The sequence below is a fragment of the Phragmites australis genome, chromosome 11, assembly GCF_958298935.1.
Source record: "Phragmites australis chromosome 11, lpPhrAust1.1, whole genome shotgun sequence".
NCBI lineage: Eukaryota > Viridiplantae > Streptophyta > Magnoliopsida > Poales > Poaceae > Phragmites > Phragmites australis.
The window spans coordinates 33,662,145-33,675,085 of NC_084931.1; the positions used below are offsets into that span (position 1 = coordinate 33,662,145).

A 12,941-nucleotide genomic window follows, 5' to 3' on the forward strand; every position below is an offset into this window, starting at 1 on the left:
GTATAGATAGAATTCAGAGATATGATTGTATTCGGTTTGAGCTCTCTGTAATTTGTCTATAAATTAACATGAAGGCCTCGTGGAAAGGGTTACGGAAAAAATCCTTTTCGTCTAACAGATTTATCGTTTGTTTCTTTCAGATCAGGCAAACAAAAACACTTCGCCAACCTCGGCAGCCAGTACTGCTGATGCTGTAGCTATTAGCTAGAGTGGTCAGAAAACGTCATTACATTACATTGGTTAATTCAGCGTGAGCAGATCAAATCGGTCGTCAATCTTCGTATCCTGTGAAACCAACGACCCCGCTGCATCCCTGCATCCGCTCGTCGTGGTCGCTTCGATGGAAATCCAACGATGGAGCAGCGTTAAACGATCTCTCCGTTGTTTCTCCAGCTCGAGCGCACGCCCGAGTCGTGACGCCGTCAGCATCAAACGGAGCAGCGCCCACAACCGTCCCCGTCACGAGCGCCTTCCTCCCGTTCGCCAAGGACAAGGCCGTGGCGGAGGGCGCCGTCGCCGCGGCGCTGCCGGAGCTCGCCCTCGCGCCAGCGGAGAAAGACGCGGTCACCTCCGCCATCGAGGTTGACTGGAAGCCGTACCTTGACGCCGAAAGCAACAACGGTGTGCTAGGCTCGCAGAGAGGCGTCCAGAACGGGGTGAAGCCAGCCTCGACCGCGTCGGAAGGGCAGGCTGCGCCGTTCCCGCCGCAGACCAACCGGAAGGCTCGGCGGTGCTGGTCGCGGGAGCTGCAATGCCCTCCAAATCCTCAGCGGTGCCCAAGGTACGCATGCATCTACTACTCACACACATGGAAATCAAGCCTTAATTACCTAGAAAAAAAATACCAGATGCATGCATTATTGTGAGCTAAAGACAAATAAAAACTTGTTTGTTCTTTGCAAAAGTGGCGACCCTGAAGCAGATCCGTGACCTGATGAAGGTCAATGGATTGACAAATGATGAGGTGAAAAGCCATCTCCAGGTAATTACAATCTCATCATCCATAGATTAAATCTATGTGTTGTATTCTGAATTTCTGATGGTGCTAATATCTTGTCTGATAGGATTTGTTAGTTAAGCACAAAAGGGCTAAATTATTAGGGTCCATTGTCCAGCCATAACGGGGAATTGAAGTCTCTGACATGGAGAGCAAAGTGCCTGATGTTCTTTGGCTCGAAGTTTCTACTGGCAAGGATCCCATGGATGGTCTCAGTGATTGTGCGCGCAGATCTCTGGTGAAGCAAATGGTTGCAGTAAGGGACATGTCCAGCATGTTACTCGAATTGTTGGCAATGGAACAAGTTGAATCAAATTAGGCCTTGCCATTGCCATTGCCTAGTTGTTTGTAATGGGTAAGAAGATAAACAAATTCCTCTTCAAGCCTTGCCATTGCCATTGCCTATTGGGATTGCTACCAGTGGAGCGTCAAAGTGGTGTGAAAGCTTGAGTGAACCAATACAGATTCTGTAATGCAATGTAATTTTGTAATGCAATGAGTGGAGAAAAGTTTCATGTTTGTGAATAAAAGATTCTATAATGCAATGTAATTCTGTAATGTAATGTACAGATTCTATATGTAATGTACAGATACTATTCATATTTGTGAATAGAAGAGATGGGAATTTTCAGAAATACTCATTTAGCCTGATACATTGCGCTGTTTTAAATAAACTTCTCTATTTTGGTGAAGATGAACATATTAATGCAAGAAAGCTGCAAGATGTTGGGATTGAATCACTCAATTTCTCACTTTATTGGAACCGATTCACTTGATTCCTCTCTTTGCTCTCTGTCTACCTTGAATCACACAAGCATATGAGAGAACACAATGAACTCAAAACAATACTATATTGATCTCAAAAGCTTCATCACTTGTTACAAAAAGAGGATGTGCTACCATCCTTTTTGGCTGCACTGATCTGCACAAGGAACACCACCATTTGCTTGCATTTCATATTGCTAGTGGGCTGCACTGATCTGCACAGCTAACATTTATACATGCATGCCCTGACTTACCCTTGTTCACACAAGGCTAAATAACTTAAGACCACACATGCACCTATACATATTAACACTAAATCTGATACTATATATTTTGCACACATTATCATTCAAGCTTTTCTTTGTTTGGACATGTGCGGCTATCATGAAACCCCACTTGCTTGCATGTCTTGCATTGGCGTGCCACTTTTTTGTTAGCTTCTTTCTTCTTATTTCTTTGAACATCTTGATTCATCTCTTTCGCCCTCTTAATTCTCTTGCTTCTCCCCCTCGAATTAATATCATTTGGTGGGTGTATGTTGACTTCGGTAGGAATGTTGCATCCAATAAAAGCCTCATATTCCTCTTGCCTAGTCTTCTTAATAGCCGGAACCATATGTTGTAGAGGTGACTCAAGGTTGAACACACTCGAGGTTAAGAACTCAATTCCTTCAGCTGAGTATTTAGCCATTTGAATGAGATCTTCGAACTTATTGCGTACAGTCGAAATCTTCTTTCTCATTGCTGCATCCAATGGATCAGTGGGCTTCTCTTCTAGTGGATTGTCTTGATCATCATAAATACTCTCCCTACAAAGAAAATAAGTGCCATCAGTCATATTAATTTCAGATGTCTATGCAATAATTTGTTGAGCGTATTTCTACCTTTTACACCTTTTCCCCCATCTTTTCATAATGTAGTATGCGGGAAGCTCGTTTTGATTTTCACCTCTCAGTACTAGAATAATATGGCGACATGGAATACCTTTTGACTGAAATAACTTGCATGAACAATTAGCTATCATGGTTTCCGTTTCGTAACGGACCTCCCTAACCTTAGTAGGGCCATCTCTAAGGGACACAACTTTTACATTGCCATCATGTGTAATGCCTTGAACACAACAGCTGTCTCTTGCGGCAATAACTTCACGCTGAAATTGCTCAAACACTGCATATGTGAATACTGCACTTCCTTGTTTCTCCATTGCCCACGGTGTCATAAGTTGAGGTGTCGTATGAATGCTAGTGTTGTCCGCCATCAATTCCTCCTGTCGCTGGCATTCTAAAGCTGTATCAAATCTAAGACAAAACTCAACAAAAGCCAGCTTGCGATGAATGAAACGGTTAAAAAACGAATTTGCACTTTCTGACCTTGACGTGGTTCGAAGAATGCCAGCCAAAGATATGTCCATAAAATAAGCTGGTATCCATGACTCTCGAATGTCAAATCTATTAGCAAACCAGTCGTTCCCTTCTAGGCCAAATTCTGAAATGATAGAAGTCCAATGTGACTCAAACTCAGTCGGGGTTTCTGATCCCCAAACACACAAGTTTATCCTATTCCAAAACTCAGGGTCTTCTCTAACTGCCAGACTAACCTTTTCGGGCACCTTTTCCATTATATGCCACATGCATAACCTATGAACCGTGCTTGGAAGAACTGCAACAATAGCATTTGCTATGCTCTTAGCTTCATCGGTGATTATGAGTCTAGGTGCTACCCCTCCCATTGCTCTAAGGAATGTCTCAAACAACCAAATGTATGAATCAGTCTGCTCATTTGCTAAGAATGCAGCACCAAAAAACACACTTTGCAAGTGGTGGTTGACTCCCGTAAATGGTGCAAAAATCATGTTGTACTGATTAGTGGTGTATGTAGAATCAAAGGATAATATATTACCGAAGTGACCGTAGTTTTTCCTACTTGTTGCATCTGCCCAGAACATATGCACCAACTTACCCTGATCATCTACGACAAAGTCATAGAAAAAAGCTGGATTGACTTCTTGCTTTCTAGTTAGCTGGGCTACAAACATTTGAGCGTCTGCATTCCTAATTTTATACCTTAAGTCACGGTAATAATTCTGTAAGTCTCTTTTGGTGCATCCGACATTCTCGAACCCACCCTCGCTGACTTGAAGGAGCCTATATGCCTGGGAGGTGCCTATGCTTGCTTTGTGGCATGTGTATAGTGTATTCTTTGCCCTCTCACTGACTTGACGATTTGATCTAATCAAATGAAGTTTATCGGGAGACACAAGACCATGGTTGTGCTGTTCAACCCATGAGTCTATATTGTAGGTGTTATCACCGCTCAGCCTGACGAAGATATGCGCTTGACAACCACATCTACTGGACTTCATCTTATGCCTTTTCTTCGAGGGATCAACATTCTCATTACCCTTTTCTTTGAATCCTTCCCTATTGCACAAGAAGCGTTTGGTTCGTACCACTGCATTTTGTAATTTCTTTTGCTGCCCAACACGGACTCCAAAACCCACGTGGTGTGCATAGGACTTGTAGAATTCCTCCACAGCCTCAATACCTTCAAATATCATACCTACTTTGGGCTTCAATTTCTCGTCACATTCAGGTACATAAGATGAATACTGCAGCATAACAAATGAATCGCAATAAGCACATCTTGCAAAAATCACTAAACCAAACAACATATGAAAAATCATAACACTTACACAAAAAGGAATGCTCCCTTTCTTTTTGGGTGTACTTAATCCATCCTCATTCATTAGATGCATTTGCAAGGACTCGAGTGATTCCATCACTGCACATTTAGGCACACGATAAGCGACTTAAAATGGTAACCAAGGAGTATCTTTCACACTTACAAATACCCTTTGTGAAAAATTGGATACGTATAAACTGTCACTAAATTAAGGCATTTAGTAAAGAAACAAAAGATTATGTCAGTTTGGCATGAAAAAAAACATCTAAACAATATGGTACACCATGGAATAAAGTTCTGAGAATAATAATTAATAGTTCATTCAAAGAGAACAGAGAGACAGAATGTTTAGGTGGTTCGCAGTTATGCTTTATCGTTTAATCTAAAAAACTTGCCTACATAAGAAGGCTATCAAATCCACTGTTGATTATGGTGGCCAAATAATAATGTATTAATAACAGCAAACCATGTGGAGCTTCATCGAAAGTGATATACACTGATCAGACACACGATTATATATTCTCTGTTAAAAAATTGACATGATGTAGTAATACTAGGATCCAATCTTGAAACATAATTCATGTGAGTATCCAGCATTTAAGCAACTTGCTAACAACTTCTAAATTATTTGAAGCCCTAGTTATCACAAAAGACTAAATTCGCATCACCAGGCTGCCGTAGGGTTTCCCGCTTCGGGCTGCCGAGCGACCAGCATACCGTTGTTGCTTCCAGCGTCAAGGTACGGCTTCCAGTCAACCTCAGCGGCGGAGCAACCGCGTCTTTCTCCGCTGGCGCGAGGGCGAGCTCCAGCAGCACCACAGCGACGGCGCCCTCCGCCACGGCCTTGTCCTTGGCGAACAGGAGGAAGGCGCTCGCGATGGGGACGGTTGTAGGCGCTGCTCCGTTTGACACTGACGGCGTCACGACTCGGGCGTGCGCTCGGGCTGGAGAAACAACGGAGAGATCGTTTAACGCTGCTCCATCGTTGGATTTCCATCGAAGCGACCACGATGGGAAGAGCTACTTGTGCATAGGGTACGCCCCAACGATGTTCCCAAAAAAAAAAAATCAACCTTTTTTTTTCTTCTCGACCAGTCCGACAAAAATACCTTTTTCCCCCTCAATCCAACTTATGTCAGACTTTAGTCTGTAAATAAGTACACGGAGAGTAGTCCTGCTTCAGTTCCCGTCTATTCTTTCCTGATTCGAGAGCTGCTTTGAACTCTTTGCGAGACTGTGATGCCTGTCCTCATCGACTGATCTGTAAAGCGGGCGAGTCGTTGCTGTCGCAGTCCACGGAGCACGCATACACGGCCGGTCAGAGATAAACAGAGACGCGTCGGGGGATTGGGCCTTCCTTTTCTGCCGACTCGACTTGTGCAATCGACAATGTTGATCCATGTCAATTCTCATCTCTTTCCTGCTTCCTTCCCCTCCTCATAGGCCGGGCAGGCAGGCTGGCAATCCGTTTTGCACTCATGTCAGGGGATCACAGGGGTCAGCAGTCGCGTAGCCGCGGCCGGTGATCCTCAACGCCCTGCCCAGTGTCCCGCTCCCAACTGGCGTTGAGGCTGAGCGAGAGGTTGGCGAGGGGCGACATCCCATGTAGACTCAAGATGGGACTGGCGTTGTACATGAATGTAACTCTGAAAGATGTAGACTCAAGTCTGTCTCAACACATGTACGTGCAGTCCCTTCAATAAACAATGATCTTTGCTCATGGCCTTGCAATCCATTGATAGACCATTAGCTATTTAAGCTTCTTAAATCCAACCTAGAGCAGCGAAAGAAAGATGACTTCAGAGCACACAGCTAGAAGAAAGCAGGTTGCTGACAGTAACTCGTTTTTCTGCTTCAAAGTTCAGACACCATACTTTACAAAGTCTCTGACAGGAAATATGACAAATCACTTCACAAAGAAAAAAAGCAAGATCCTGCTAACAGCAGTCTTGGACAATACATAATGTGGACGCGAAACAATTGTGGCAAACACGGTAAGACATGCCAGGCAATGCCAACACAAGTCGTCTACCCATTATTTATGGTACATGGGACTGGCGTTTATGGAAATTCACGCATCGCGAGATCAATTCCGGCGAACGCGAGACATCATTGCCCTCACCTCGACACCAAATGAAACCCAGGAAACAGAACAAAAGCAAAGTGATCCTCGACGAAAATTGCCACCCTCACATCCAAGTGCGCATGGCAAAAGAAGTTGAGGCACCATTCTCAGAGCTACTGGCAATAACATGAGTTCTTCCGGAGAGTAAAGCTAACAGCCCACTGCCATGGACCCTGCCCTCCAGAAACGGAGCTGTGCTAGACTGCGCCAGAACAGAAGGATGAACAGAATTGTTCAGGCCAGGGTCGCTCCATCCCAGGAAAGCTTCATTGCCGTCGTTCATCATATCCCCATCGCCCTTCGTTGCAGTGACTTTCATCTCATCAGGTTTGGCGTCAGTTGTAAACTGTTTGATTGCAGGACCCAATGAGCCACCACCATGGACACAATGGTCCTCAATTAAAGCACTGTGAGCTGCACACAGACCAGTCTTGCTGCGAGCAAACTTATCACATGGCGACCCACCAACATCAAAGCTCGAGCCCACCTGGCCCCATGAGCAGCGTTTGCCTCCTCCATGTGCCTTGCAGAAATCAGTGCTCCCCTGCGCACTTTTCGCACAACCCTCAAACTTGCATCTCTTGCCACCACCATGGCGGACACAGTATTCCGTCCTCCCTCTAGCACTCTTGGTACAGCCTGAAACTGAGCACCTCTTCCCACCACCGTGAGCAACACAATACTGAGTCCCACCATGGACACTCCTTGGGCATACACCACCACCCTGATAGGAGCAGCGCTTACCTCCACCGTGCCCCTTGCAGAAATAAGTGCTCCCTTCGGCTCCTTTGGTACAACCCGAGAATGTGCAGCGCTTTCCTCCACCATGTGCCTTGCAGAATTTCGTGCTTCCCTGGGCACCCTTTGTACAATCTGGAAACTGACAGCGCCTTCCACCACCATGCGAGATGCAAAGGCCAGAATATCCTTCTGCACTTCTTTTGCAGTTCTCCCTCTGGCACCTCTTGCCGCCTCCATGCTTGATGCACAAGCCAGACTTTCCACGCGCGGCACGCGAACAGCCTTCCTGACTACAGCGGCGACCACCACCATGAGCTATGCAGTGGTCAGTGCGACCTTCAGCGCTCTTCGTGCAACCAAGAAACTGGCATCTCCTACCTCCACCATGAGCTTTGCAATAGATGGTCCTGCCCTCAGCTCCCTTCTGACAACCAGGTTTTTGGCATCGCCTACCACCACCATGGGCTATACAACGCCCAGAGGCTCCTCTTGCTCCCTTTTCACATCCTGGGAACTGACAACATTTAGTAATAGTGTTGCGTTTCTGGGGGTTAGTTACCTCAGAAGTACAGGCAGCTGGGCTTTTCACACTTGCTGTAATGGTTGATGAGACATCTAGAGAAGCCAGAGCATCATCATCTTTTTGAGCTATTTTTGGCAAAGAAAAACTGTAGGTTGCTTCAGAAGCATATGGCGATGAAGCCATAGAATACCCGAAAACCCAATTAGATGGCTCTGATCCTTTTCCTACAATATCTGTCACCGAATGAGGCACCACTATCTCTAAGCCATCACAAACATTCAGTAATGCAGTACTTGCATTGGTCACAGCTGATTCAGGTGAACCAGTGGATAAAGTCAACTGAAGATCCAAGTTTGGAGCACTTGAAGATGGCACATGCCTAGCAACAATATGTGATTTCTTGTGATGATGTACCGTATCATGACCAAGACAAAGATCAAAATTCAGGCCAAGATCCATTGATGACTCCTCATCAGTCTCTTTTACTGAAGATGGAGACATTGTGTAAGCCGTAGAGGAGCTAACCTTGCTGTTTCCAGACGAACTTGGTGAACGGCCCAAACCAAGGGTGAGCAGCGGATTGTTATGACCTTCAACTTCAGTCATATCAACCCACTTCCTTTTCAGTGCTCTTGGATTGACACTAGAAATGCTGGACTACAGTAGCGTGCCAATGGAAGTATCTTTGTATTCAACAGATTGCTGAACTCCGCTCCAGTAACAATGATTGTTTAAGGAATTAATATCACCACCAGACCCAAGGTTTCGGGAGGCCCTGTCCATTCCAATCAAGAAACATCGAGTGTTGTCAACTGTCAACCGAATATGAAATGAAAAGATCCCGCTGCCTGACTTCAAGAAATCAAAACTCTATTGTCATCTACTAGGTTAGGAGTCTCGGCAGAAATTTTTGCAACCTCCACTAACAAAGCCGGCTATATCATCACGATCCATTTCTCGCCACTTTCAAGTATGAAGGGAGAATGACGAAGTTCTGAGCCGAGCTTCAGTTTCTGCAAGGCCCAACAAACCTGCTGGTTAAGAAGCAATAGTAGATCAGAACAAGCTAAGCAAAAACTAGAATCTGATGTGATACCAGTGCTCGATAAATCACATCCCAGTGGACAAACAGTGAATACTAGAACCACAATGATTTAAAGAGAAAGAGAGGTTCCAAGTTTCTTGTAAAACTGTAAGAGTTTCAAGCTACTGCACTAAACAAGTTCTACATGGTCCGTGTAATTCATATTCAAATAACATTTCAATTAGCTACAAGAATTTCAACGCATCTCAGGCTTAATCGTCCCCTTTTTCTAATAACTCTTTCTGGATGACAAGGCCATATTTTATCAAGGCGAGGTGCTTGATAGTGTACATAAATACAAATTAAAACAATTATTTACCCTAATTCTGAGTCATTCTACTCTGTTTATGTGATGTGAAAATGGATAACAAAGGTAACGACTAAGAACACAAGAAAAGGTTTGGTAAAAATGATGGATAACCATGTACATACGAAAAAACAGTTCAGATGCAATAGATCGACAACTACAGTCTAATGCATGTAGCAGACACTATGCAGATCGCACTATACCACTTGCACTGCAAATATTTGACATAGCCACTATCTCATCTGCCATTTGCAGACAATTTCGTTGGTGCAGTACAAGTAAACAGACACTTTATCCCGCGCGTGTAAATAATTTCCCCCACCTCATCTGTCCTTTCTTTTAAAAAAAAAGTATCAACGCTAACGTACCTGTACCGCGAATGAAATTTCCAGAAAAATTTGCGAGGGAAGACAATAACACCTTGACAGTTATGATGAACAAAAAAAGGGGGCGAAGAAAAGCAATTTGGACTGAAAACTCTGTTTCTCAACTAAACTAACCAGTACAACGGATCGAGGACGCATTAAAAGCAATAACCAAGGACGTAGAAGAACAAAAAACTGTTGATTCAAAAAATAATTTTTCACACGCACGGCATGGACACTAACCACAAAACAAACAAGAGAAAAAAAACTTAGCACATGAAACCTTTCGCGCAAACGGAAAAAGAAAAGCTGGCTGGGTACAGATCCGTACGCAATCAACACTCCGTTCAACCAGCAAAGCAACAGGAATTGAGCGGCCACAAAAAGGTTTAGATCTTAATCTAATGTTAAACCGCAAACAAAATAGGACAGTAGAATATCTCTTTCTTCTCCCGTGGGAGAAGGAATTGGTTTCAAAGTTTGAGCAAACTAAACGCAAATCGCATCAAGACGGGCCGCAGGTTGCAGAGATCCTATAGATGGCACTGCACCGTCGCTACTCCGTTCCCCGACACCCCCACCACGAGTAGGACGGCCCGAACAGAGCTTTCGAGGTTCGAGATCCCCTGCGCTTCCCTGCATGGATCCGGCACGGAACGGAGAACAACACATGAAGAGCCGGTGCTCACCTGCGCCCGCCGGCGGAGTGGAAGAGGCCGAATCCGAAGCGAAGCGGAGCCGAGCCCGTGAGGTTGGAGGGGAGCGAGCAGCCGACGGGCGAGGAGGGATGGAGATTGGGGTGGCGTTTGGTGGTTTGGTGTGCGCAGAGAAAAAAAACCGAGGACGCGACGCGAGAGGGGGATATTATAATACGGCGGAGGTCGCCGGTGGAGGGAGAAGATGTGGTGGCGCCGCGGGAAATGGCTGGAGCCACCTACGCGCGGGCGCGGAGAAAAGACGATGCGTTTTGTGGCCGTTCGGGGAAGCAAATTTTACACCATTCTGAAAAATCTTCTTTTTAATGATATATATCTACTTTTTTTTCTTTCTTAATTCAATAGTTGATTAGTAGATAGATAATCAAGATAGCCTTACAAGATTTTTTTTTAGATATAGTTCTAAAAAATTTGCTTTTGGAGTTGAGTCCAGCTCATACCCATTAACTTGTTTTTTATACCATGAAAAAAAAATGATGTTTTAAGTACCACGGAAAAGATGCGATTCATTGGTATATTTTCAGTGATATTTGATGAGCTGCAAATTATTATACCAAGTTCCCTATATTGATTTGATTTGACTAAGTTCCCTAAAAAATGAGTATTTTAAGATTCATCTTGGTGTTATCTGGGAGCGATAAGATGCACACATTTGATTTGATGCGAATAGGTAGTGCGTCCACGAGTTGCAAATGAGGGGGAAAAAAAAGGCTGACGTGTTATTTTTACTGGGTACGGAGAGCAAGTGCGCGAAGCCAACAGTAGAAGGTCCGTGGCCATTACTGTCGCGCGGGCCCGCATGTCCGTGGCACGGGACACGTCCGCGGCAGCGGTTCGCCACCGTCCGTGGTGCGCGCGCCCGTGGGACCCGCCCGCCGTCTTGCTTCCACTGATGATGAGCTGAGCGAGAAAATGCATCCTCTCTTCGTATCAAAAGCCACTCTAATTTGTTTTTCCTCTTTTCATAAATTATGTGATATTCTAATAAGTGGGAATAAATCAAAGCAGTTTTTTTTTCTTTCAAACACGAAATGGACTGGGTCAGATTATCAGATATTCCTCCAATTAAATTCCACATATCATGGTGGTTTGCAATTTCTTTATTCAGGTAAATATAAGTGCATTTAGGTACCTTCTTTTGAGTCTTGACCACACCAATGGCCCGGCTTAATGAACTCTCCATGGCCGCCCCTTTTCCCTTCTTCCTGACCGAACAAATTCCTTCTTCCTGACCTTATTGGTGATGGATGAGGCCGGAGGTAGCCTTAGCCCTCCCTTTTGCCTTTCTTTCCCCGGCCGCATCAGTCATCAGATGAGGAGCAAAGCTTGTGGCGGTCGCCAATGGAGAATCTATCATCAACCCAGCCAATAGTGCATGCTATGCTATGCTATATGCTAATGCTATGACATGTCTCGTACAAGAGCACTCCATCTCGATAGCATTTGTATTTGCATCCTCTTCCTCCTGCTCGAATGGCCAAGTGTGCCTGTACATTTGGTTTTTGGAAGCTCACTGTTCATCCACTCAAAAGTGCAGTACCAATTTTAGCAGTCCTCTTTATGCACACCACTGTTCGGCCTTGCATGCAAGATTTCGACAAGATGACAATGTCAGATTGAATTCACCTGATGTTACGCATCTTTTCGTTACGCCTCCTCACTCCTTTGACCATGCATTTTTTTTTCAGTGCTGCCTCGAATCACTCTTTTCTGCTGTCTCACACTCTTCATGGGCGTGCTAAGCTTTTGCTGTGTTCTCTCTGCAGCATTGGTGAAAGCTTTTGCTGTTTGCTGGCTCAAAAGAAGCACGAGAATGTAGACCTGCAACCGCAAGGATCCTGGACAGCTCGACGCTAAATTTGCTTCCAGAGCCTCGCTTATCAACAGAAACATTGCATTGCTTACGGCTTAAGATTGTGTTATCATACTGGGGCAATGTGATGTCCATGACGATCAGTGGGGGCCCTCTTTTTCTTATAATGTTGCTGTCATGTTAGTTGATGCCCAGGAATCTTTCCTAGCAGACGACGGGGCCTTATTTTTCTCGTCGGTTTGATGCTTGCTTTGCTTTACCTGCTGATCTGCCATGCCACTTGTCGCCTTCTCTTCTCTCTGCCACGATACCGTCAATCCACATGCTGAATTAGCTAGCATCTGAAAATAATAACAGTTACTTTACTGTTCTTAGATCTTCGTTATTTTTAAAAGCTAGAGCAGTACTGTTATTGCAGGGGGGAAATGGCCAGTACCAATGCTACAAAGATCGGTTTGAACTTTCAAAAGTAGATCATATTAGAGGCTGAAAAATGCCACAGAAGACCAGTAACAGGGAACACTGAGCAGGAAACACAAACATGTGGCCAAATCTGGTCATAAACAGGTTCCTGCTGGCTTTTGTAGGAGTGGCCTCTGGCCTCGTCTATTTCCTACCCAATGTAGCATATCAAAAGCAGCACTATAACAACACGAAAGATAGATCATAATGTGACCACCATGGATGATCTCATGGCATGGTTTGTAGCAATGTTTATGGGGTGCTCTAGGCCTAGTTTAACTAGTTATTTAACCCGATGTGTTTTATGGTTTTTTCTTTATTTTTTCTTAATTAACTAAATATGTCAATCTGTGAGATTTTTT

The 12,941-nt window shown here is 44.6% G+C and overlaps 1 protein-coding gene and 1 long non-coding RNA gene across 4 annotated transcripts; one reads left to right on the forward strand and one right to left on the reverse strand.

Annotated features, from left to right (window-relative positions):
- The first annotated feature begins 316 nt into the window (after nucleotides 1-316).
- On the forward strand, nucleotides 317-1,614 carry LOC133885586 (uncharacterized). The gene is made up of 3 exons (XR_009903241.1): nucleotides 317-781; nucleotides 906-982; nucleotides 1,065-1,614. It is a non-coding gene; the product is annotated as an uncharacterized LOC133885586 (long non-coding RNA).
- Nucleotides 1,615-6,274: 4,660 nt separating this feature from the next.
- Nucleotides 6,275-10,566, reverse strand: LOC133884957 (uncharacterized). Of its 3 annotated transcripts, none has more exons than XM_062324573.1 (3): nucleotides 10,278-10,566; nucleotides 8,750-8,845; nucleotides 6,275-8,607 (listed from the first exon to the last, which is right to left on the reverse strand). In XM_062324573.1, the coding sequence occupies exon 3, from the start codon at nucleotides 8,436-8,438 to the stop codon at nucleotides 6,633-6,635; it is 1,806 nt and encodes a 601-aa protein (XP_062180557.1). In that variant the 5' UTR covers nucleotides 8,439-8,607; nucleotides 8,750-8,845; nucleotides 10,278-10,566; the 3' UTR covers nucleotides 6,275-6,632. The 3 variants fall into 3 exon arrangements, with proteins under 3 accessions (XP_062180557.1, XP_062180555.1, XP_062180556.1); XM_062324571.1 differs by having other exon boundaries at nucleotides 8,750-8,863; XM_062324572.1 differs by having other exon boundaries at nucleotides 8,750-8,866.
- Between the last annotated feature and the right edge of the window lie 2,375 nt (nucleotides 10,567-12,941).